Source organism: Anabrus simplex, chromosome 2 (genome assembly GCF_040414725.1).
Source record: "Anabrus simplex isolate iqAnaSimp1 chromosome 2, ASM4041472v1, whole genome shotgun sequence".
NCBI classification, from domain to species: Eukaryota; Metazoa; Arthropoda; class Insecta; order Orthoptera; family Tettigoniidae; genus Anabrus; species Anabrus simplex.
In genome coordinates, this window is record NC_090266.1 from 342,746,304 (window position 1) to 342,773,053 (window position 26,750).

Consider the following 26,750-nt stretch of genomic DNA (forward strand, 5'->3'; position numbering starts at 1 on the left):
TTACCAAGTGGAATGGTCATGCATATAATATATAATTTCGTGTGGCTATTTCTAGCCGAGTGCAGCCCTTGTAAAGCAGACCCTCCGATGAGGGTGGGCTGCATCTGCCAGGGGTAAGTAACTGCTTGTTATTGTGGTGGAGGATAGTGTTATGTGTGGTGTGTGAGTTGCAGGGATGTTGGGGACAGCATAAACACCCAGCCCCCAGGCCATTGGAATTAACCAATGATCAAGCCTGGCATTGCAGCTAGAGCAAGGACAGTGGATGATGTCATAAAGAACAGGACATTTATGAATTGAGAAAAGTGGAAGATGATTATCAGCAGCACTCGGGAATCGGAAACTGTAAGCTGTTGATGATTCCTCTCTCCGTTCCTAAAAATGCTGGAAGGGCTGGTCTCCCCTGATGATTCCTAGCAGATGGGCACAATACATAAATCCTTTCCTGCAAGGTATAAAATGGCAGTGGGGTTTCATTTGGGTAGAAGCAGTTTGGCCTATGCTGATGACTTGGTCTTAATGGCAGAATGTGCTGGAAGCTTGCTGTCTAATATGTCTAATAATGTATGTATTAATAAACAAACATACAATCTAAATGTTCTTGTTTTCTTAATTTCAGGATGTAATTTTACATGTTCGTGACATTAGTCATCCGGATACAATAGCCCAGGCAGATAATGTTATGACAACATTGCAAGGGCTCAACTTGAGTCCAGAGATTCTGCAAAACATTGTAGTAGCTGGTAATAAAGCTGACTTGGTTAGTGATGGAACTTGGGTCTCTGATAACAATTACATTCCAGTGTCGGCTACTCAGCATACAGGTATACACATTCTCAATCCTTTCAATTATTATTTATTACATTGTGAATTTATCAGAATAATATTAAAATTATGTTTTAAAGGAATCCAGGAAAAGTTGGCTTAGATGGGGAGGTTGGTCAGAGTGATCTGTATCAGCATCTCAGAGCAGTACTGCAGTTCACAATATGGACAGCCACTGCAAGAAAACTATTTCAATTCATTTAGGTCATTCAGTGTTCCTTAGGGAACCTGTTACCTTTAGACAGTTATCTGAATAGTGGATTTCTTCTGGTGTTCACTGAGAAATAGCAGGGAAAATACCTGATGATGTATTGAGTTTTGGGCTATCAATCCTATTTCTTTCATCCTTAATGAAACCCTTTGGCACTTCCAAAGAAACATATGTTTGTGCTAGTTTCATCTATGCTGTTTGTCATTGTTATGCTAAAGTATTTCCAAAATTGAGAAAGAACAAAGAGCCACTATTAAAGTCTACTATATTTGCTCCAATCACAGACTGGAAACCAGCAAAGTCACAATCCTTTGCTTAATTGGTGCTTTCATATTGAACCTCTGCACAGTTCCTGTTGAAAAATTAAAAATAAAAACTTTCTGTTTGAGAGCCCATCGTAACACAGTAAAATATTGAATACATATTGCCAAAATTGTGATGAGAATACTAAGAAGAAGTGGAGCCAATTTTCTTATTATGAGACAAAACATGCCTAAAGCATTGAGAGTGTGGGAAGGATAAGATAATGACATTTATTGATATAAAAGAGAGAGATGAATATATTGTGGAGCTTTCAACTACAGTAGAAGTCCGTTATAGTGAGAATTCATAATAGCAAAAAATTTACTCCCTATAGCGAATTGTCGTTATATCCGATTTTAAAAAGTCTGGCAGGGAAAACCCCAGGCACATTAAAATTGGCATGAAACAGCAATCAGTTCATTCAAAACTTGCGTTTTCAAAGATTTCCATATTGCGGCTTACTCCTTAATCATATTTCTAATTCCAAGACAACATGAACACGTATGTTCAATTTAATCCTGAAAAATTAGCGTAATATCACTTCAGTGTTTTCTGTGTCTTCTGAGGCAAATTTTTCAGTTTTCTTATTCAAACAGCGTCATCTAACCTAATGTTATATGCATTGTAAAAATATATTTCAATGCCAGTAGAGTAATGATAACCTTTTCGCTATAACCTTTCCAATATTTAACCAGATGCGAGAAAATAAAGTTACACCTCGTTAGGGATTTCCTCATTAAAACGATTTCTTGCTTAGTACATCGTAGATTTGAAGTCCCAAGTCACATCGTATTAAATCTATATAAAAATACCTCACTTATTGTGTCACAGATTGTCACTATTACCGTGTAGTACAATCACATTTTTACTAGCCCTGAAAATGTCTCTTGTCATCCCTTGTGAAATGAACAGATTTCCAACATAATTAGAGCCCTCACCACAGAAGGCTGGTTGGAGAAAGTTGCGCGAAAACGAGAAATGGCCTTGAATTTCTGAATTTTACAGGGTAGATAACAGCTTCAGAAGGAAGCCGTAAGCCTCAGGAAAGTTCAGTTTTGCACTCCGGTTTTCATAGATATTGCTGAAAAACCTAGGAAGCCTGTTTGTGCTTGTGTTTTTCATTCCGTTCAGAAGTTAGAAATTTATTCTGTATTGAGTAATACATGAAGGATAGCGAGTATTTGTCGCATGATAGCCTACGTACGGATGAGGAACATAATCGTGTGAAGTTGACTAGCGTGGTCATATTGTGTAGCCCACTTATGGATACTGAAAAAGATGTTGTTTGTCCTGCCTTTGTCCTGTTTCTTTATGGGTATTGTAATGAAGACAAAATTAAAATCTAGGAAGTGGACAGGCATCCACATCTTTCCACGGTGGCGCGTATGTTGAAACTCGCATCTTCGAGTTTTGACTCGAGTCGATTGTCGCATTCGAGATGACGGTCAAAGTAATCGTCTCGCACATGGCCGAGTTTAACCTCCAAATAATTAATGGTCGAAGAGTGTGACCAGCAAACAATGTTTAATAACTAATGATGGGCAAAATTCTCGTTCGAGATAGTCGAGACCGACATCACTACTTTTGATGCATCTTTGAGGTCCACATAGAGATGGGCATAACTCTCATTTGAGAGACTCGAGCCTAACATCACTATCTCGATGCATCTTGAAGCATGCTTCAATTGGACCTCAGCCAGGATGAATATGGTAGAAACAGAAATGATTAGTAAATGATGAACACGAGCTGTCAGCGTGGCTTAATTGGCTAAATAGCATCATTGGGCATTATCCTCCGCTGCAATTTGTGGTGGTTCGAATCTTCTCTTCAAATATTTTTGTATGTTTTTGTTTTGCAGTCGGAGTTTCGGCTGCCAAACACACGCCTGTTCGTGCAGGAACAACCAAATCGCTAATAGAAGTAATTGTAACATTACTGAATATACAAAATAACCAATAGATAATAAAATCTCTTCCACTTGAACACATGCAATATAATCCAATCATAATGTAAACAAACCTGATTACCTAGTGGCCATGTTATCAGATCAGTTAGCTTTGTATCTGTATTGCACTGAAAATATTAATCATAATAATGTTATTTGTTGTACGTCCATCCTAAATGCTAGTTCTTGACAGATGCCGGGCGTGGGAATTATGTCCCACAGGAGTTCTTAACGTGCTGGAAGCCAGCGACATGGAATTGTTACCGTACCTTTAAAACAGTACACTGACGGAACATATTGAACACACTGTGATAAAAATGTATGTGTTTCGACAGAGGGTTATCGCATTACTCTGTGTTTTGTGTTCACGTTTTGGTTATTATATATTACAGGCTTTGTTACTTTAGGTTTTGTGTTGTTCGTTTTGGTTATTGAATATTGCAGGCTTTCTTCTCTGTTGTGAAGGTATTTTCACAGAAATAAGGTTGCTTGTGGTAATAACACTGAATAAATCATCATTTAATTATCGGTTCTACTCCGGAGACCACAGGTTTGTCGATGCAGTTCGGCTCATCCTGTATATGTGTGTTCAGGTCTGATAATATTGTACCTGGTCTTGTTCATTTTAATGGAAACGATCCATTTGTTACCATACTTACATAAAAGTATCGATAGTCCAGAAAGAGACTTAACCCAAGAATGAGTCCCTTTTCAAATACATACACACATATACCAGTATCTTTATGCCATTACCGGTACCTATATTTTCCTTTCTGTTCAAATTATTTCACTACTCGATGCATCGTCAAAGAAATGGTCTCAATAAAAATTGAAAAATACGTTACACTCTTCATTACTATTTATTTCACATACGGTACCCAGTCCCTGAACCATCGGAACTAATCAATGAAGGATAAAATATTCCACATAGCTGAGAATTGAATCCGAAGGTCCTTGGACCAAACGCCAGCACGCTAACCATTTAGCCATGGAAGCGGACAGAGCATAAGTAAAATGCAGGAAGTACTGGTATGTACTGTAAGTTGACTGCAAGTGCGAGTAGATTATTAAAGAATTGGGCGTATCATCATTAGTTGATCAGCAGGCGAAGTATAGTCGAGGGATAACACACCGCATGCGCATGATGTCCCGATTCAAACTTCGAGATAGGATTACGAGTCATGGACTGCATCAGTTGCTCGAAATGCATCGAGAGCTCTCGATACGTTTCCCAGCATTGCCTCGAGACAAAGAACTCGTGCACCTGACATCACTATACGACATCGAGATAGCATTATGAGGCGCGTACTGCATTGCTTGCTCAGAATGCATCGAGAGCTTTGCATCATGCGACCCATCCCTATTAATAACCTACTGGTCCAAAATATAAGGCTGCAGCTGAGGTTTGTTTTAGAAAGAGGACCAAACAAGAAGCATACTATAGAACTGTTGAAACTCAGCGGAGAAAATGTAAGATGGATGGTAGGACTGTTGACAGGACACTACCATCTGAAAAAACACCTACATAGAATTAGAGTAATAAGAGACAATATATGTAAGGAATGAAATGAAGCAGAGGAATCAGCTGAAAACATACTTTTCGAATGTGAGGTGCTGGGTAGTGTGAGACTCTCCACTCTAGGACTACCAGGTGAAGAGAGAGAAAAAATCCAAGAAGATCCAATAAGAACAACCTGCAGCTTTGTGAAGGGAGCAGGTATATGTAAGCGGGAATGAAGGAAAAACATGGTAGCAAAAGATCTTAAGAGGTCGACGCTAATTACAAACTAATATTTAGAGGTCCCATGAAGAAAAGAAGTAGTACAGAGTAGTGCTATTGGGCCACAACTATTTATGCTGTTTATCAATGATCTGGCAAAGGAAATTTGAAGTGAATGCAGATTTTTTGCGGGTGATTGTATAATATATAGAAAAATACGAAACAATGACGAAAAATACATGCTGATCTAAATGAACTGCATAAGTGGGTACTCGATAACAAAATTTTAATAAATCCATGGAAATGCAGTCTCATAAGAATGGAGAAGAAATCTAGGCAAGAGGACTTTCAGTACTATCTTGGATCAGATGTTGCATGGACAGCTAATGAAAATGTTCTTATTCCTATAGTTCATTTTCAGATTTTCTTAAAGACATGTTGTGATAGCTTTCACTTCCGCTTGAAAGACTGTAGTGTGTTTGCCCATGCTCATCTGGATTGATCTCTCAGGTCTTCCCCCGTTGATCCCTCCTCCTGTGCCATCCACTACTCTGTACTACTCTCAACATTATAGAATCTCCATTTGACTATTTAATTCCCACTTTTACTCTTTGCGTGCGATCTATAAAAAAAATTCTCGGATCTACAGAAGCACACTTCTATCATTACACCGAGTAAGTGGCTGTGCGGTTTGGGTCACATTGCTATCAGTTTGCATTCGGGAGATAGTGTGTTCGAACCCCATTTTCGGCAGCGCTGAAGATGGTTTTCGGTGGTTTCCCATTTTCACACCAGGCAAATTCTGGGGCTGTACCTCAATTAAGGCCGTAGTCGCTTCCTTCCCACTCCTAGCCCTTTCCTATCCCATCATTGCCGTAAGACCTATCTGTGTCGGTGTGATGTAAAGCAGATTGTAAAAAACTTTTATCATTGTTTGTTTTCACCAATTTTTTTGGATGAGAATGCCATGTAGAACTACATGAAATACTTCAGCAAAATCAGTTACAATATAAATAAACAGGTGTGTAAACTGTTAATGAAATTATGAGGGGCAGTTGAATGAAAATGAGTCACCTGCCAAAATGTATAGTAGATCATTTTGTACCTCAAAAGATTTTTTTTCCAATGGGCTTTGTGTCACACCAACACAGATAGGTCGTATGGCGACAGTGGAACTGGAAAGGACTAGGAGTAGGAAGGAATTGGCTGTGGATTTAATTAAGGTACAGCCCCAGCATTCGCCTGGTGTGAAAATGGGAAACCACAGATAACCATCTTCAGGGCTGCCAACAGTGGGGTTCAAACCCACTATCTCCTGAATGCAAGCTCACAGCTGCGTGCCCCTAACCACATGGCCAACTAGCTCGGTAGCTCAAAATTAATCTCCATAACTGGTAAGACATTTATGCCACTGCGTGATGAGATGGTCAGTCCCGTTCTTGATAATGCTGGCGGGCTGTCAACAGAACCACACTATTGTTGTCTGATGCAAACCAGTATCCACGGCCTTTCTTCAGCTCGAGTATGGTGTTACAATAAATGTACAGCGCTGTGTTGGCACATTGCAAATAAGGCATGCCACAAAGTCAAAGCACCCAGGCATGCTATTGAATTGCATTATCCTTCTTCATGACAATGCCTGTCCCAATACCCAAGTCTGTTAGTAATAAGCTTTGGAGATTTGAGTGGGAAACTTCAACAACCTTCCTGCAGCCTAGATCTCACCCCATGCAACTTTCAACATAATAGGGGAGCTGAAGAAAGGCATTTGTGGACATTGGTTTGCATTGGACGACGACATGTGTGACTGGGTACAGATGTGGTTCTGTTGACACAGCCCACCAACTTTTTCAAGAATGGGATTACCCATCTCATCGTCCAGTGAGAGAAATGTCTTAACAGTTCTGGTAATTACTTATGAGGTATAAAAAGTGTTCTGTATTTTTTTGCAGGTGACCCATATTCATTTGATTGCCCCTTATAGATTATTTTGTAATGTCCTTTAAATAGGCTCTGTTTTTTAGGTTTTAAATGCAGAGAATGTTATAACTTTGCTAGAGGTAAAATTGATTGATTGATTGACTGATTGATTGATTGATTGATTGATTGATTGATTGATTGATTGATTGATTGATTGATTGATTGATTGATGGAAATATCAAATTTGTAGGCACACTTCTCTTATTTACTTTTACTCTATGTAGGTGGTTTGAAAAGTTCTCGGAATGTACTAGAATTAAGTATCTTACCTCGGTGGAACTGCTTTTATTTTTCAACATAGTCTCCCTGTAGACTAATGCATTTGGTCCAGCGATGTTCCAATGCCTTGATTCCATCTCGAAAATGAGATTCCTCCAGGCTTGCAAAATACCTCTCCAATTCGGCTGTCAGTTCTTCCCTTGTAGAAAATCTCCATCCACCGAGGAAAATTTTCAGCTTGGGGAATAGATGAAAGTCTGATGGTGCCAAATCAGATGAATAAGGTGGATGTGGCAATAATTCGTACCCCAGTTCATGAAGTTTTGCCATGGCAATAACACTTGTGTGCGGCAGAGAGTTGTCCTGATGAAAGATGACATTTTTCCCTGCCAAACCAGGCTTTGTTTCGCGTATCTTTTTCTGTAGTTGGTCTAAGAGGTTTGCATAGTATTGCCCCGTAATTGTTTGGCCAGTAGGAAGATAATCTATCAGCAGAATGCCTTTTGCATCCCAAAAAACTGAGGCCATGACCTTTCCGGCCGAACGCACTGCCTTTGCTTTCTTTGGTGGTGGTGAATCAGCATGTTTCCACTGCTTTGACTGCTGTTTTGTCTCTGGGGTATAGTAGTGGACCCAAGTTTCATCTGTAGTCACAAACCGGTGCAAAAAATCTTGTTGGTTGCACTGAAAACAGGCCAGACTTCGTTCGGACTTTTCCAATCTGGTGCGTTTATTGTCCAATGTCAAGAGCCGCGGCACCCATCTTGCGGATAATTTTTTCATGCCCAATTCTTCAGTTAAAATATAATATACCCTTTCAGAAGGCATCCCTACAGCTTCAGCAATCTCTTGCACTTTCAGTCGACGATCCTCCATGACCATTTTATGCACTTTTGCGATAAATTCTGGAGTCGTAACACTTTTTGGCCGTCCACTACGCGGATCATCATCCAAGCTCTCCCGACCAAATTTAAACTCGCTGGTCCACTTGGCAACAGTTGAAAATGAAGGAGCAGAGTCCCCCAGTGTGTTCTGAAAGTTGGCATGAATTTCCTTTGCTTTCATACCTTTCTTTACAAAGTATTTAATCACTGCTCGAATCTCAGTTTTTTACATTGTCACAAATCACTACGCGGGAACAACAACAAAGAGTCGTCACTACCACACTCCTGCAGCTAGAGCACTGACGCGCCACGTGTTCACTCACAAAGGATGTGTGATTATTGCGTGGGAACCTCGTTGCTCTAGCACTGACATCTAGTGGTGATTCCGAGAAGTTTTCAAACCGTCCTCGTATATATAGCACATCTGAAAGCAAACAACTCAACAAAGGCCTAGTTTCATTGCAAAAATTTTGGAGAAGACTTCTGTTTCTCTTCAAATTTCTTTGTTCTGCCTGTTACAATACTCAACACACTCCCTTCTAATCTTTTGCATGTTCAGCTAGATGAAGTGTAGCTCTCCGTTCAGTGGCTCCTTGTCGGGAGAGGAAAATTATATTCCAAGAAACATGAACTGGTACTTTATAAACGTAATGGTGTGTCAAATTTGCTATGTACGAGCACAATAGGAAATTGTGGTGTTGGAATACATCCAAAATATGAGTGCAAGGGTTTAATGGAGATATGTAGTTAATTTACAGTGGCTCTAGTGACTGAAAATGCGTTATAAGGTTATTAACATATGAAACTTGTCTCTTTATTAAAATATACTGTATCTTTTAAGGCTTCAACAACTGGTTAAAGTAATTGAAAAGATTGTTCTTAAGATAACTTAATTATATTTTTATTTTAATTTTAGTTGTTCCTTTTTGAGATTTTGTTTGTTTCCTGTGTTCAGATAGATTATAAATTTAATTATTCAAAATTAGTTTTGGCAGACTGAAAAAAACCTAACAGTTATAAATTAATAGAGTTGAAACTGAAAAGAAATGATTTCGGATATCACAAAAGAAAGAACATAATAATAATAATAATAATAATAATAATAATAATAATAATAATAATAATAATAATAATAATAATAATAATAATACCGAGCTCGATAGCTGCAGTCGCTTAAGTGCAGCCAGTATCCAGTATTCGGGAGATAGCAGGTTCGAACCCCACTGTCGGCAGCCCTGAAGGTGGTTTTCCGTGGTTTCCCATTTTTACACCAGGCAAATGCTGGGGCTGTACCTTAATTAAGGCCACGGCCGCTTCCTTCCCACTCTAGCCCTTTCCTGTCCCAACATCGCCATAAGACCTATCTGTGTCGGTGCAATGGAAAGCAAAAAAAAAAAAAAAAGAGAAAATAAAAAAAATAATAATAATAATTGTCTTTAGATATGTATGTATATAAGTACATAGTATTACTTTTGTGTATTCATTATAAGGTTATTAAGATAACAAAACTTGTCTCTATATGAAAATGTACTTTATCTTTTAGGGCTTGACCAGCTGGTTAAAGTAATTGAAGAGACTGTTCTTAAGGTAACAGGAAGGCATTGTATCGTCATTCGTGTACCAATGGGAGGTCCTGAGTCAAGGTGAGTTTCATTTTAACTATTTCAAGAAGATGTCCTTAGGCTGGCTCCTTGGCTAAATCGTCATTGTAGTGGCCTTTGGTTCTCAAGGCTCCGGGTTCAATTCGTGGCCAGGTCAGGGATTTTAACTGGACAGTTAATTCCTCTAGCTCTGAGGCTGGGTGTTTGTCTTAATGCACATCTTCAATTACATACAACATGTCACACGACCAACCACCACAAAAAACATCCAATGGTGAATACTTCCCTCCACTTAGGGTTAGGATCAGGTAGGCATCCAGGTGTAAAACAGGGTTAAATGCATACAAAGTGCCCCTCCCAGTTAATTGAGAGAAGACCAAGAAAAAGAAGAAGAAATAATACTTGCAATGAAAACAGATTATATCTACCATGGTTTAGGTTACTTTCCTTCTCAAGGATGGGGTGAAAGGTTAACCAAAAAGTTGGTATGAGTGTAGGAGTGACCTAAATTTCCCATTGGAGATAGCAAAATGTAAATTAACATTTCATGTTGATTTGTGAATGAAATGTAATGTACAGCATGTCATATCCAGTAACAGCAGGACTAGACCAGTGCTGGCTAACTTGAATTAACAATAGACCAGCTCAAAAATGCATTATTTTGTACTACTGCGCATGACATTCTTAGTGAATAGTCTCAATTAATGCTTTCAAATATAATGCAGTTCTTTCTTCTTCTTTCATTTCACCCTCTTTGGGGTACATTGAATCAATCATTTCTCTGTGTGTTGTCCTTTTCTTAGTGCCCAGTATGTCTTCATTCTTTCTGATCTTTGTTTCCTTCATTTCATTGCAATTCATTATAAGGTTATAAAATATTATTTTAGTTAATAAATGAATATAAGTGATAGTTCATATTATGAAAATCATGTTGCAATACCTGAAACTATGTAGGGTAGTAAACCAACAATTTTCATTGTAATAATGAAGGTCCAAATTGTAGTGAAACCTGTGACGATTTGAATTTCTTAAAAACATCCCTGATATGCAACAGTTTTCACTTCTGTCTCCTTTTATTTAAAAATTCACTTTGTATGCAGTGTTTCTGAATTACTTTGTTAACTAATACATTTGAATAGAGCTCTGTATCTTTCAACAATATGATGTTGTCAGTAGAGAGTCGTCCTCTACCCTCTTGCCTTGGTAAATTATTATTATTATTATTATTATTATTATTATTATTATTATTATTATTATTATTATTATTACTACTCTCTCTCTCTCTCTCTCTCACTCCATAGGCTTCTGAGGTATGTAAAGTTCCCGTGCGGATCTCACAATCCACTTCCATCCTTTTCGATCTTGAGCCCGCTCTTCCCACTTATCACTTTGAAGGGTCCGACATACCTCGTTAATCTCCTTCTTCCAGGTGCTTCAAGGTCTTCCTGAAGGTCTTTTCCTTTAAGAGATCCCTTGTATAGATCTACTGGTGCTCTGTTATCCTGCATCCTCAGTATATGTCCAGCCCAGCACAGTCTGTTGGATCTATCACACCCATTATAGTGTGTTGTTGTGAGAGGGTGTAAATCTCATAATTAGATCATTTCTGCCAGCTTTGGGAGAGACGATTGAACCATGGGCCAAATATTTTTCTATAAACTTTATTCTCAAAGACTTGCAACTGCTGCTGCTCTTTCTTGGTTATACTCCATGTCTTGGAACCATACAGAAGTACTGGTTGAATGATTGTATTGTAGATTATAATATTTTGCATTCCTTGTTAGAAACTTGGAGCTTAATATAGGGCTCATAGAGTAAAATGCCTTATTTGCATTCTTAATTTAAGCTTGGTGTTCCTGTTGCCTTTGGTCTTGCTCATCGATTAAGACCCCAAGGAATTTAAACTCCTCTACTCTTTTAAATATATATCTCCCAGTCTTCAAAGGCAACCTCCTCATAATTCGGTCTCTGTACAACCATGTAATGTGTCTTTTTATCATTCCCCATAAGCCAGTTTTTGTTGCCATTTCCTCTAGTTCCACAAATAACTGCCTAATTTCTAATTCATTGCGGCCAATAAGAACAATATCATCCACATATGCAAGGGCTTTATATTGTCTCCCCAAAATGATGCCAGCAGGTACAAGAGCTAATTTCCTGATAATCTTCTCCAGTGCAATGTTGAATAGAAGAGGAGTTAGTGCATCCCGTTGTCTCAATCCAGTTTTATTCTGGAAGGAACTTGATTTTCTACCCTTGAGCAAAATACAGCTAACATTACCATCCATACACACTTTGCCCATATTAATTAATTTTATGGGAAAGCCAAACTCCATCATTATGTTTCACAGCCCTTCTCTATGGATGCCTTAAAGACATCTATAATCTATTGTTGTTGTTGTTGTTGTTGATATTATTATTAAGCAATTCACAAAAAAATTGGATTGTAAAAATGTCAAAATTTACCAATGTAAGAAACTAATATCTCGTAAATGGACTATTAATGTTCTTTAGAAGCATGGTGCTTTCTTAATTACTTAAACATTATCAGTGTATATGATTTATGTACAATATTATTAGTAAATATGTTTTTATTCATGTTGTCAAGTTATATTATTATGACTAGAGCCATCTCAAATGCTCCGCGCTGTGTCACATGACAAGAATGGAGCTCCCAGCATGTCGTTACCAGCATGACAGAGAGGGAATGGTACCTGCGCACTGCCTCACCATTATACTTACACGATGACGGCAAAGAGGCAGTCTGTCAGAATCAGTAAGACGTAGAAATCTTACCAAATTTAATATGGATCAGTCTCTAACAGTACCAAGTGCAAATGCTAGGGCGTCCCGCACAAGTGAAGCGTGGTTTCATTGCTGATATACCGAGAGAAATGGGCAAGGCTACCTTGCAATTCTGGATGTGTGAGATTGCTTTTACAAAATCTAAAAATCTACTACATTTCAGCACGGAGAGAAACTATTCAAAAGTATGGCTTCCTTTTTAATATTAGTCCACAGTCGTGTTGGATTATTTCAAATAATAACGCAAACTTACATCTTTAAAAAGCCGGCTCCATGGTGTAGGGATAGCATGCCTGCCTCTTACCCGGAGGCCCCGGGTTCAATTCCCAGCCGGGTCAGAGATTTTTACCTGGATCTATGGGCTGGTTTGAGGTCAACTCAGCCTATGTGATTACATTTGAGGAGCTATCTGACGGTGAGATGGTGGCCCTGTTCTAGAAAACCAAGAATAATGGTCAAGAGGGTTTGTCGTGCTGACCACACGACAACCTCATAATCTATAGGCCTTTGGGCTGAGCAGCGGTCACTTGGTAGGACATAGGCCTTTGGGGCTCTTGTGCATTGGGGTTTGGTTTGGTTTTTATGTCTTGAAAAAGCAAAATAATTAACTGCTTATTTGAAGTTCAGGGGCCGATAACCTTAGATATTAGGCCCCTTTAAACAACAAGCCTCATCATCATCGTATTTGAAGTTCAAGTTGATTGACACATCAATACCTCAGGACAACAGTGTTGCAAGTCAGAATCAATACATTTTCAATATTAAGAAAACTGTCCTGCTCTATAATTTCAATTTCCCTTTGAATGTATTAAAAAAAAAATTAAAAAAAATTAAAGGTTCTAATTTTCAAAATAGATTTCAGTATATATTTTAAGTGAAAATAATAAAAAAAATGCTTTAAAAATTTAAACATCTTTCTTTTTTAGTTATTACAGTCTGATTCTTTTTATTTTGAATCACTTTTCTTAGTTGAACCAGTCTCTCACCAAGGTTAGCTTGCATTTTTATTACAATTTTTGTAATTTCATTTTATAATAGCACTACTATTACATGAATTGTTTTGTTTTTAATTAGTCGTACTTTCGTCTGAAGCATGGCATTATATGGAAATGAAACATGGACGATAACTAGCTCAGGAACAAAGAGAATAAAAGCTTTTGAAATGGGGTGTTACAGGAGGATGCTGAAAGGGAGATGAGTAGATCGAATTGGTAAGAGGAGAACTGTTTTGTGAAATTTGGCTAGAAGAAGGATAGAATGATAGGACACATCTTATGGCACCCAGGACTTGTTTAGTTGGGTTTTGAGGAAAATGTATGCGGTAAGAATGGCAAGGGTAGAGCAAGGAATGAATATGACAAAGAGATTTGAGTAGATGTAGGATGTAGTAGTTATGTAGAAATGAAAAGTTCAGTACAGCCGCAAACTACAGCCCCAGAATAACACGTAACAGATCTCGACGTGCAGCCGTGCAGCACACTCAGTGCCAACACTCAACGTAAGTACTTTAACACACAACTCACTTTTCACAGCCTATTACACGCCGTTTCTTATACAAATTATTTCTACTTACAGATATCATATTCTGCAACATAAAAGAAGCCCTCACACTATCACCAGAACAAATGTACATTGGCTAACATCGACATAATTTAAACCTTACTTCAAGATGTACGGCATATCAAATGAAATTCAGTTCATAATAGGCACTATTTAACTTAATAATGGCACACGCAATTCTTCACAACAACATCTGTATATCAAGATAACTTCATCACCTGCATACTAGCAGTAGTCAAGGAAAATTGGAACGAATGAAAAACAATTATAAGCCTCAACTTTAGCATATATACACCGTGTACTTACCAATTTACAAGTACAATGCAGCAATAACAAACAGTACAAATTAGAACAAAAAATTGGACCCATTTTATTTGTTTTTACCATTTCATCCATTTTTAACCAGCCTGTTACATCGGGTCTAAAACTTTTTATGTATACATATTCTTAAAGACGATAAATGCTGTAAATATGTAACAATTTTACAAACACTAGTGTAAACAAGTGTAAACTTCATTTGATGTTCAATAGATTAGGCACAATGAGGTGATATGCCTCACATAACAAGTACTTTTTAAGCCAAGGAAAAGGATCCATTTACTATTTTAATAAGCAACTTTTTAATGTTTGGTTTAATTGGGTCAGTTGTATGAAGGTGTAATGTCTTACATGTGATGTTTTTGAAACCAATTTAATGTGTGTCAGCTGAGGATAACCCCATAGGGGTCGAAACCGGTACTGAAATTTACTGCATTATAGTAAATAAATATTGTATTGATAAGGTGGAGGCTTCTAAATTATTTTTATGTTGTAGTAGCAATCAATACGGAAATGAAGCTAATAGATTATGATAGTACTGGAAGAGAGCGACCAGAATAATAGGACAATTGACACTGGATGAGCGCACAAGCTCAGATACCTTACAATTTATAATCAGAGTTTTTAGATTCTTACAAGTCATTACATATGGGGTCAGGCAGCCTGTACAGTTGGACATAGGTATACTTATTACCACCCACTAAATAAGCCGTACCTTCTGATACAAATTACAAATCGGGTCTCGAACCCAGGAGTTACATTTGCAAATTACAAGGGTCTCGAACCCACTAATACAGTTTGTACGAATTTACAAGATACCCTCAAATGGGCCAGTAGATCACATCAACATGTGAAAAAGCAACAACACATTGCTTGAAAAGCCGTTCATACACTTGTTATTTACATGTTAAGGGAGTACACAAGAAAGGGGATCTACAGATCCATGGCAAACAGGGACCATGCTACTCAGCCACAAAAGAGAAGAAAGAACTAGAAGGTTAAATTTACAAAAGGCTGAAAATCAAAATGAACGGAGGCAAAACCCGAGCACTCCACAATGAAATTTACATTACCTAATTGAGCATAAGGCCCAGTGAAGCAGAGGCTAATCCATACTACTCGGTGACTGAGAAAAAATATTAAAGGCTGAAGGAAGGAGATTAAAATTAACAGTTAGAAATACTTAGTCACCAAATGTAAGTTTAAGAGGAAGTTTCACGAGGGTACATCACTCGTGCTTTAGTATATTTTACAAAATCCCATTAGGACAAAAGTATAAGTCTGATGACAGAGAATGGAGGCCTACATCGAGTTTAGGATCACAAGAAAATTCTATATTTAAAATTTAGAGAGACCTGAAACTGAAAATTACATTTAGAAAGGGGTGTAGAAATCTTCCCTAAGTACACACACAGATAGTTCACATTATTGGTATTCTGCCTACCTCATAACTGCTTTCTCACGCTGTCCATTCCCCCACGTCCAGCATAATCTCCCTTCAGAGGAACTCTCCTTCCAGTAACATTATAATTATAGACTCGACTGCTGCAATACAAGACATAGTTTCAGAAAAATAGCAACACAGTAGATATTTCCAGAAGGAATAAGAAAGAAAAGAAATGATTGAAGGATAGGATCTAGGAGAGAAGCAACATGATTGGAGGATAACTTTAATAATAGGGATGCCAACAAACAAAAGGGGACAAATCACTTGCTCAAACTTGAGAACAAAAAGATTCTCAATATTAGTCAAGTCCTCAAACACTAGGCCTCGGTACTAAATCACCTGTAAAGACATCTGTTCCTAAGAGCTGAAACTATTTCAATCAAATAGTTCACTTGGTATGGCATAGGTTACATCACCGTAGAGCTGGTGGTGGTTTTGAATAGCCAGAAAGGCCTAATTCATGGTTCAGACCTCCCCCTCTGAAAGTTTTCAATTCTCAAAGAATTTGTAAACATATCTTAAAATCTTGAGAAAGTTCAGAAAAAATTTAGTAATGTTCAATTAATTTTAATAGAATGTCCATGTTCATAGTATTAAATCTGATGTAGAGTTAAGGAGATGTTTCAGCAACTGCACCAAAGAAGTCCAAGTCCGGGCAGTAGTTCTTGATCTTGACGGGAAGTCCGTCGTCGTCGTCTCCGGGGTTGATGGACGGGACCCCTCAAGTACCCTCGGGTACAAGACCCCGATACATTGAGGGATGAAGTGAGTTCAAGGGCTGGTCACAGGCAAGGACTATGACATCAGGCAGCAAAATATTGGTTGTGCTGAGGTCAAGTTCCAGCAGGTTCCTTGAGCACAGAAACTGGGTGGGCATCAAGTTTGAGCTCAAAGCAGGAAATGATGGGCCCAGGACAGCGGCTGCTAACCGCCCAATAGATATTCTCACCACCACAGGTGTTAAAGTGGAAACTGTAACACAAAGCACTTGACGGCAGAACATCGTTTTTCAAAATTTTCATGGTAGCAGACTTGGCTCTTTAATGGGGAAGAAGTGGCATTATGGAGAGTTACTAAGTCTTTTTGGGCGGTGGGAGGGCAGAGGCAGAATACTGAAGGAAAAAATGGAGGGAAATTATTACAAAATTAAGTAAAACTTTTGAGTTGCAAACAGAAAAAACAAAAAAAGCCTTGGGTGCACCCTAACACTAAATAAATGGGGAAATAACACAGTGTAAGGTAGAAAAAGGCTAACTTGCCTTCAACAAATTTGAAAATAAGGAGGTACGAGCAAAGCAACATTCACAAAATATACTTGAACTTAGACGTACAAGCTAAACTGAGAAAAGAAAGATAAGAAAATGACTGATACAGCAAATAGTTGCATTAAGCGGGCTTAAGTTGAGAAAGGTGAACCCTAAAGATCCTTTCATTCTACGGATTACTGACCAATAAGGTAACAGGAGTAAGAAAATCAATAATAATGCACGGTCCATGAAGTCTGTGGGCAAGTTTACCAGATGGTACAAAGTTTCTCATATAAACGTGATCTCCAGCTTTCAAATCGTTGGATTGATGTCCACGATCATACCTCATCTTCACTCTCCTGTGAGAGGCCTTAAGGTTATCCCTAGCCCTTTTTCGCAGATCATGGATATTCCCTGGATCTATTTTCTCAGGTAAAAGTTCATTATTAGACCACAAATTAGACAGCAAGTCTATCATACTGTCTGAAACCGCCCATGTCGGAAACCGCCCTGTTTGATGGTACATAAAAATGTAGTAAATATCAGTGAAATATGTAATATCCATGAAACATGTAATTAAATATGTAATATTCATAATATTTGTAATAGTATTAATGCACTTATTGTTATGATATGAAACAATAAAATTGTTACCGGGCGAGTTGGCCGTGCACGTAGAGGCGCGCGGCTGTGAGCTTGCATCCGGGAGATAGTAGGTTCGAATCCCACTATCGGCAGCCCTGAAGATGGTTTTTCGTGGTTTCCCATTTTCACACCAGGCAAATGCTGGGGCTCTACCTTAATTAAGGCCACGGCCGCTTCCTTCCAACTCCTAGGCCTTTCCCATCCCATCGTCGCCATAAGACCTATCTGTGTCGGTGCGACTGTTGAGACAGAGATTGGAGCAGCTCGCATATTATTGACTTCCTCGCGAATTTCAGGTGCCGTACGAGTCCTCTGACGTTTACTCTGTACACATATGAACTGATCTTCCCTGTATGATGTTACACGGGGTCTTCCAGATCGCGAAACACTTGCATTGGCACCGGTTTGCTTGAACCATTGCAATGTATACACCACTGTACATTGGGCTACGCCAGCTTTTGTTGCTATTGTCCTACTAGAATACCCTTTGTGATGCAGAGCTATAATTACAGCATGTTTTTCAGTTCCAATCTCCTGCTTCCGTCCCATTTGGAGGTAATATGATATGCACCTGATCAGATACACAAACACACTGCTAGCTGCACACAGTGTACTGAAAACTAATGTGAACTGCTTGCTACACAGACAGCTGAAGGAATGAGACCTATTCGAGTATACACGTCTTGGGTAAAGACACGTCAGTGTTGTGGCTACTCATCAGCGACCCTCCATGCGGAGAACCGGTTAAATACACAACAGAGTCGTTCCGTCTTTACATGTTTATGCTTGTTTTATTATCAGAACAGGGCTATGATAGATTATTTAATACTACATCTCTGTTTTAACCACAAATCCATAGTTGTGATAGGTGATCGAAAACTTTTGACTGGTAATGTAGTTGAGTTAGCTTAAATCAGTATCTGTGTGTATTCCCAACTGCCACGGTGTGCGGGCCAGCTGTGGAAGATATCGGTCAGAGATCATTACTGTGTTCGGTAGATTGCCGACGATACTTGTGTTCACGGAAAGTACAAGTGTTCGCATCTGTGGGCATACAAATTTCTAAGTATCGAAGGTGGAAACTTTGAACTCTATTTTTGTGCGAGATAGGAAGTGATATAATATTTTGAGCCGTCAGCAGTTGATAGACTTATGTATTAAAACTTGAACAGTTCGAGTAATTAACATTCTTGAGAACGAGACTAAATTCTCTGAGCGAATAATCATAAATTATTATCAACTTTCATAAACTGGGCGGACTCGCCACATAATAGTTTATCGTCGTGTTATTGTACATATTCAGAAAAGTGATAGTTCAGTTACAAATGAGACCATTTGATTCGTCAGTCTTTTGCAACAAACTGTATCATAATAATTTCGGAAGACTGTGTTGTTTATTTGTTGGACAGTTAATTTCTTTCTTTCGAACTATGGTGATCACGTTACAGTCATGCCTTTTAGGTTCACAAGACTGTACCTTAGTGACAGAACTTATTTTGTAAAAACTGTGCTTTAAAAAAATAATTTATTTTCATGAGACTGTGCCTTAGTGACAGAATTTATTTTGTAAAAACTATGCTTTAATAACAGAATTTATTTTCATGAGACTGTGCCTTAGTGACAGAATAGACTCGAGCTTTCTAAACTGTGTTCGCTAAGTAGGCTTGGTGCAATAGAACAGTACATCGAATGACAATCATTTCATTTATCTTGAACTGTGTTAATCTTCTTCTTTCATTATGAACTGTGAAATTCTGTTAACTTGAGTTACGTCGACAAGTGCATCGAACGACAATCATTTCATTCATGTTGTACTGTGTCAATCTTCTTCTTTCGCTTATGAACTGTGAAACTTGTAAATTCTAAAAACTGTGTTGAATAGTAGTATTCAGTGAAGTGCTAATTCGCAAAATGTGCAGTGCAGTCAAGAAGTGTCGTACCAGATCTCATTGACATTCTCTGCGATGCCTATACACTTCTTTACTCCCTTTATGGGACCGAAGTGGAATTAAATGCTAAATCAATAATTCCTTATTGCACGTAATTGATCGTCCGGCGTCAGACTCCCGGGTTCGATCCTGATCCTCATCGGACCTGTCAACTGTCAAAGGCCTTCTGACCCCAACTTGGCAGGTTCGATCCTGGCTCAGTCCGGTGGTATTTGAAGGTGCTCAAATACGTCAGCCTCGTGTCGGTAGATTTACTGGCACGTGAAAGAACTCCTGCGGGACTAAATTCTGGCACCTCGGCGTCTCCGAAATCCTCACAAGTGTAGTTAGTGAGATGTAAAGCAAATAACATTATTATTATTATCAACTGCCATGGGATAACGTGGTGCCATTATGCTGGGAGGAGATCCATGGTTAGCGGGAAGGAGTCCGGCAACGCGGGATATGACCAACGCCGATGCTGAGAGACGTAATTTCCAACCACTGTTTGGACTTTCTCAAATCCATCCTTCACATCTGTAAAACGTTATATATTTCTTGTCTAACTTGATTAAACAGAGACTTAAATTTCAAAAGAACTCTTTCAAATACCCTTCTCTCTATGGTTCCTAGCATGGGCTGTACATGCCCTGGCGTCAACCAATGCTCTCCGATAAAACTATAAATATGGGCGTTCGTGTTACAATATATAACATAAAACACAGGTATAACCATATCAGAACCACAATTCACAGACGTTTTTCATTCCCAGTTGTCTGCAAATAAAGGAATGGAATATGTATTTACATAAGAATCTGGGCCCTTCTTATGAGATGTTAAAAAGGTCTGCTTTAATAATGACTTACACCATAGTCATTGTCATGGTGTCAATTATGTATGAATTATACTTCTGATATTTTCACGATATTTACTTCATTCGGTTCGCTGCCAATATCCATTTTAGTCTTCATTCTCTCTTTTTTTTTTTTTTGTATTGAACGCAAAAAAAACTTCTACATTAGGAACACTATAACATTCTGAATCTGGCAGTTCATGACATAACAGTGTCATTTAGCACGAGAAGGACGTCCATCAACACCACAGTCGTGCATTAGATAAACCAGCATGGCCTGCACGCTACCTCACTGTTTCGTCACCTTCAGCTCTAGTAGCCACTTGCATGTTCCCCATAGAATCAGCTATATTTATGAAGGACTAAATTCTTATTTTTCTCTGTCAAGCCAAATGCCCTACAATCTTGAAAGCATTCTTCAACAACTCTCAGTCATTTCTTTGGCTCTATTTTGTTCAAAGTCACTTGAAAATTACTTCATCAATTATAAAAAGAGCTGAATCCATAGATATATCTGCAAATGAAGTTTTAGAGGAACTAGAACTGTCATTTAGGAAAATGAAATTGAGAAAGTAGAAAGACTTTCTGTGGGTAGAAGAAGCGTATTATAAGAAGGCAGCTTATTATTAAAAGAGACTGAGGTCTTTTGGAAATTTTCACATTATTTTATAATATATTGAAAAATTGGCTTCCTCTTTTAATGTGCTGAAACCATTTCAATGGTTTCACTTCAACAGTACTCTTGTTTGAAAGTCTGTTCAGGAAAGCCTTGGCAGTTTAGCAAAGCTTGGTGGAAGTATTTTGAAAATAATAAATGGATGAGAACTTTTTGATGAAGTGAACCATGTTAAAAATATATATGAAGTGAAAAGCCGTGAATTAAGAACTGATAAATGTGTGAGTGTAAGGTGGACCATGTTTTCAAACTCCTTTTGTCCCAAGACATAACTTGCAGAAACCTGTGCATTATTGCATTTGTGGTAACTCAACCAAGCACCATTGCTGCTATGAAATATGTGCTTTGTGCACTAATGAGAGGAACAGTTTTATTACAGAAAGCATTAAGGAAATAATAATTACCAAAGTTCATTTCCTAGAAATTTCATGTGTAGACTTTTATGACATGTTGCTGCAAAATGTCAAACTTCTGAGTAATTTTCAAAACCACTTTCAGTATAGGAAAGGACAGGCTGGCCAATCCTTGCATAGTGAATGTTGTTTTTGGTAAACTTTGTGTGTTTGTTATGTATTGGAATTGAAATGCTGTCATTTTTAATAATTTGTGATATCTGAATCAATTTCTTTTCAGTTTTCATTCAGTTAATTTATAACTGTTATGTTCTTCAGCCTGTTGAAACAAATTTATCTTTCAAGAATGAAACATGTAATTCTATTTTTAATAAAGTTGTTTCTTTTTCAGGCAGTTTCTATATTGATTTATTCATAAATTAGTTTGGCAGACTGAAGAACCTAACAGTTATACATTTTCAATAATAACAATGATGATAATTTCATTGCTTTTTAATGTTTACACACTTCTGATTCCTAGTATCCAAGCTGTCTATCGAAACATTGATCTTAAAATAATAATAACAACAACAACAACAACAATAATCGAGTGAGTTGGCCATGCTGTTAGAGGTGTGCAGCTGTGAGGTTGCATTTGGGAGATAGTGGGTTGGAACTCCACTGTCGGCAGCCCTGCCCTGAAGATGGTTATCCGTGGTTTCCCATTTTCACACCAGGCAAATGCTTTGTTGTAAACTAATTTAGGCCAGAGTCTCTTCCTTCTCTCTCGTAGCCCTTTCCTATCCCATCATTGCCATAAGACTATCTCTGTCAGTGCAATGTAAAACCAATTGTAAAATAATAATAATAATAATAATAATAATAATAATAATAATAATAATAATAATAATAATAATAATAATGACAACAACAATAATAATAATAATAATAATAATAATAATAATAATAATAATAATAATAATAATAATAATAATAATAATAATAATAATAATAATAATAATAATAAGAAGAAGACAGTGTCCTGTATTTTCATGTTTGTAATCTGGTTGCCCTAGTTTAGCACACTGTAGGTTTTTCAGTATTTGAAAAGAATTGATGAATTTTATTCAAATTTGGATCATGTAGGCATATAACTAACTAGAAGTGAGACCAGATCTCAGATGAATTATCTTCATATTTTAGTATCTACTAACAACAGCTGCCTGTAGACCTTGATCCCCCAGATTCTTATGATCTGATATGGTCTCGAGATATGATTTTGCCATACTGCAGGGACCTGTCTCTTGGATCAAACTATACACTTCTCAGACTGTGTTACACTTTCCTCCATTCCATTATTTGTTAAGAAGGAAGCCATACTTCTCACAGTTGACTCAGTTAATGTAACTTTAAAAGCTTTTTAGTCTGTCAAAAACCCTGATTATAACACATGTAACACTATAACATACCTGCAAAAAAATATACTGTACCGGTAAATGTTCTGCAGTTAATGGAGCATGAGGAGGATCTAAGGGTGTACAGTGTTTATTGGAGCATGTACAGAGGTACCTATCTTTTGAATAATCATTATAATTTAAAATGGCTAGCTTTATTGACATAAAATATTGAAGTTTCTTTCCCTTGATTTCACCAATCTCACTGGAGAATAGCATTGATAGAGGTACGATTTTTTCCCATTAATTTTTTAATGATTTCGCGAGAAGGATACTCATTTTCGCGTAATTTTGTGAAATAGATATTGCCGTATTGCTTTAATTTCGCTTTAATGAAATTCTAAAATTAATCATTAAAAGTTTAATTACTATCACTGATCGTTGATTGTGGAGGTTTAATTGATAGACTGTACGTACCTGGTACATGCTTTTGAAGCCATTTCCGGACTGCAGGGTCGTCTACCTTCTCCAGCGGGATGTTGGCTTTGAGTAGCATCGCTGTTGTTTCGTGAATAAATTCTATTTTTTCACTCTTAGCTTTCTTTTGCATATCTAATGAGAGTTCTATTGTTGCCTGCCGTTTCACTGTTGGAGTGCTAAATTTACGTTCTGAATGTTCTTTATTTTTAAAACAATGTTTTGAGGCAGTAACTTCTTTCTCCCACTCGATACGAACATTACAAAATTTACACATTAAAATATTGCTTTTCGAAACATATAAACCTTCACTCGCAAACTGTTTAGCTCTGCTGTGCACCGTAACACTTGTCGAGCGACCCATCTTCACTACTGTCTGTGATCACTTTCTTAATTTTACCTGACCAGGAAGCCGAAATACACAAGTTAATTGTGCTGCTTGTAGACGTCATTAGGGATTCCAGGATTGCACAATGCCATGAGGAGACAGGCTGGGGTGGGATTACCAGCCACCACAAGAACAACATACCAAACATTTCGTTTGGCAAGAAACCTGGAGCCAACCCCTTTTCTTGGAGATGCCATGTCTTAAAGAGATTTTCCAGAACATTAATGATAGCATATTTCTTTCCTCTTGATCAATCTTTTTTCACTCTTCCTTTTCTTTTCATACATAATCTTGGAACAAAATGTCAGGTTTGTTATTCACTACAGATTTCGCTGTAATATCACGCTTATCGCAAAATAATTGAATTTCGCTTTAAAATGGCCTTATCGCTTTAATTCGTGAACATAATATCCATATTTTCTTAACCAGAAACATATGATTCATAAAGATATCACAAAATCGCTTCAAGATATTTTTTGTCGCATTTATCGTTAATGCGAAAAAATCATGCCTCTAAGCATTGATAATAATTCAATGTCTTTCTTGATGTAATAACTCAAAGTATTGATTGAATATTAAACTTGTAAAGTAAAGTATTTTCTTGATATCAAAATAATGCAGGAAACTGATAATCACTTTGCATATTAATGAAAATAAAGTTTTAGAGTTCTTTCTTGAAGTATAGAAAGTGATGCAAAATTATTGCCCTAAATGTCTAAGATATGAGCAATTTCGTTTTTTGGTGATTGTTCACTTGATCCTTAAAACTACACCGGCTTTAAATGATTTACGTTCCACATTTTTCAGAAAGAAAGTCAATTGTGGGCTGTTAAAGCCGAATGTGTAGGCTGGAAGATGTTGATACTGCAATGCTTTCATCACCATAGGCACATTGCAGCACGATCCCTCGCCGACCCTCAGAACCATAGAACCATAGGACCCTGCATCCTCAATGTTATTACGTTCCGGAAGACAGAAGTTTGTGTCATTCATGGCGGCCGTTTATAAGGCGTAATATGAGTGTTAATCTGGATTGCTGTCAGGATTTCACACGTTCACTTAAGTAAGAGAGGATGACTATGCAAAATGCATAAAAGTTCAACTGACTTTATGGCTTTGAGTGACCTACACAGTCCACTTGTTATATTGGAAAATGTTTAAAGTATTGGAGAACTCTATCTCACTGTCTAAAGTGCACAAGTACGTCAAAAATGTCACACAGTTTGTAATGCACAAATACGTAAAATGTCTAAGTTGAAAATCCACTAAATAGAGGGAAATTTGATTGATCCACCTTTTTTCAATACATAATATGTTGTTAATATGATCACAACATTCTTTATTCAATACCGGTTTTGGTGTCTTTGGACACCATCATCAGCTGAAACAGGTTGTATGAACAAAGATATACAAGTATGTAGTACATATAGTAGACCCTTAGTAATAAGTGACATTAATAGGGTGAAGTAAAAATACAATGCTTAAAAGAATATAAACAAGTTATGTGCTTGTTGTTCAAAGTATAAAATGAAAGTGAAGATATTAACAAATGTTTAAAGACTTGATCGCTTTGGAATGGTTAAAAAGTCTCAAACGTAGCACTGCTAAACACTGGGTGAGAATAAAACATGGAGATCCAAAAACTGACGTAGTATGCAGTCCTTCCACAGAGTATTGATAATAAAGTAACATAAGTAAGTTTGATGGTAGCTTGTAACATCAACTCATAAAAGGAAGCTGTCATTTATGAGGTACTCAAAGAAGTGGATCATATTGCAGGCAAAGAGAAAGTAGATATATGGCCAGAAAGTTCTCGATCCAAATCGGAACCTGAAGTGTGAAAAGAAAGTTAAGAGTTAAAATGAAATAATAGAAATAGGGCAAAACACTATAAAGTTAAGTAGAAGACTCACCTCGAACGGCCTGATGTATGCATGGTGAGTGGCAAGGAGCAAGTGCTAGAGTTTGCTGGAAGCATAGAGCATCTGTAAGGGGGGAAAAGCAGTGGGTCAGGAAGGGGGAGAGGAGGAGTGTTGGAGGGGGCAGAGTCAGGTGGGCGTGGTAGGGAAGGATAACATGGTAACGTGTGACGTACAGTCTGAAAAAACAAGCTGTTTTTAGGGAGTTTAACACTGTTGGGAACTGAAATAAGAGAATCAAATAAAATTCTGGGCTTTTCGGAAATGTTGTTCAAGTTGATGTTAGGATTGAAGTCTTGGTTTAGATGTATGTAACAGGCTTCCATGATATCTAGTAGGGGGCCTTTGTTCAACATGTCCAATATTGTTAAATATTGATTCTAACCCATTAAATTTGTGTTTATAATCTTGTATGAGCTGACCAACTGCGGAAAACCTATTGTATTTAATTGCATTGAGATGTTCGGCATATCTAATCTTGAAGCTCCTGCCAGTTTGGCCTATATATATTGCACACTGAGAATAACACGGCCACAACTCAAAAAAGGTAAATTTTACAGGAGAGATATTTGAAAGTTTGCTTCTTGTATATAAAATTAGATTATTCATAAGTCAAGGTAACTGTTTATTACAATTACTTCAGTATATACACTTTTTACTTTGGTATACATACGCTTTGATGTATGCAATTGTATGTGAGATAATCTGATTTAAAAAAATAAAATTTGCACTTGTAGCCTTGTAATACCAGCAAAGTAGAAGATTCACTAACATTATTTCGAAATTGTAATGGAAAGTATGAATACCAACTTGCATAATGATCACCAGCACACTTTATTCTGCAACATTTACTACATAATAACTTAATCAAAACCAATATTATTGTATTCAAAGTACAATCATTTTGTCAATATGATTCTACAGCCCCTCACATTGGTAATCAGCTTCCGTAAGATACGCTTGTTTGTCCTCTTCATTTTGATCATGAGCTTGTAGGCTATGAAAGAACTGGTGATGAACTCTAGGAATGACACCAGTTGAACACAAGTCGATGAGGTCCTTAAGCTTGCTCA

General features: G+C 37.5%; 1 protein-coding gene across 4 annotated transcripts in view; it reads left to right on the forward strand.

Annotated features, from left to right (window-relative positions):
* Positions 1-26,750, forward strand: part of LOC136864129 (putative GTP-binding protein 6) — a 195,447-nt gene that overhangs the window by 148,663 nt on the left and 20,034 nt on the right. For all 4 annotated transcript variants that reach the window (XR_010859275.2, XM_067140738.2, XM_067140739.2 and 1 more), the window contains 2 exons: positions 620-824; positions 9,631-9,730. Coding sequence is in view for 3 of the 4 variants with exons in the window: in XM_067140738.2 (XP_066996839.2) it covers positions 620-824; positions 9,631-9,730 (305 nt within the window). In the remaining variant the exon portion in view is untranslated. The remainder of the gene's footprint in view (positions 1-619; positions 825-9,630; positions 9,731-26,750) is intronic.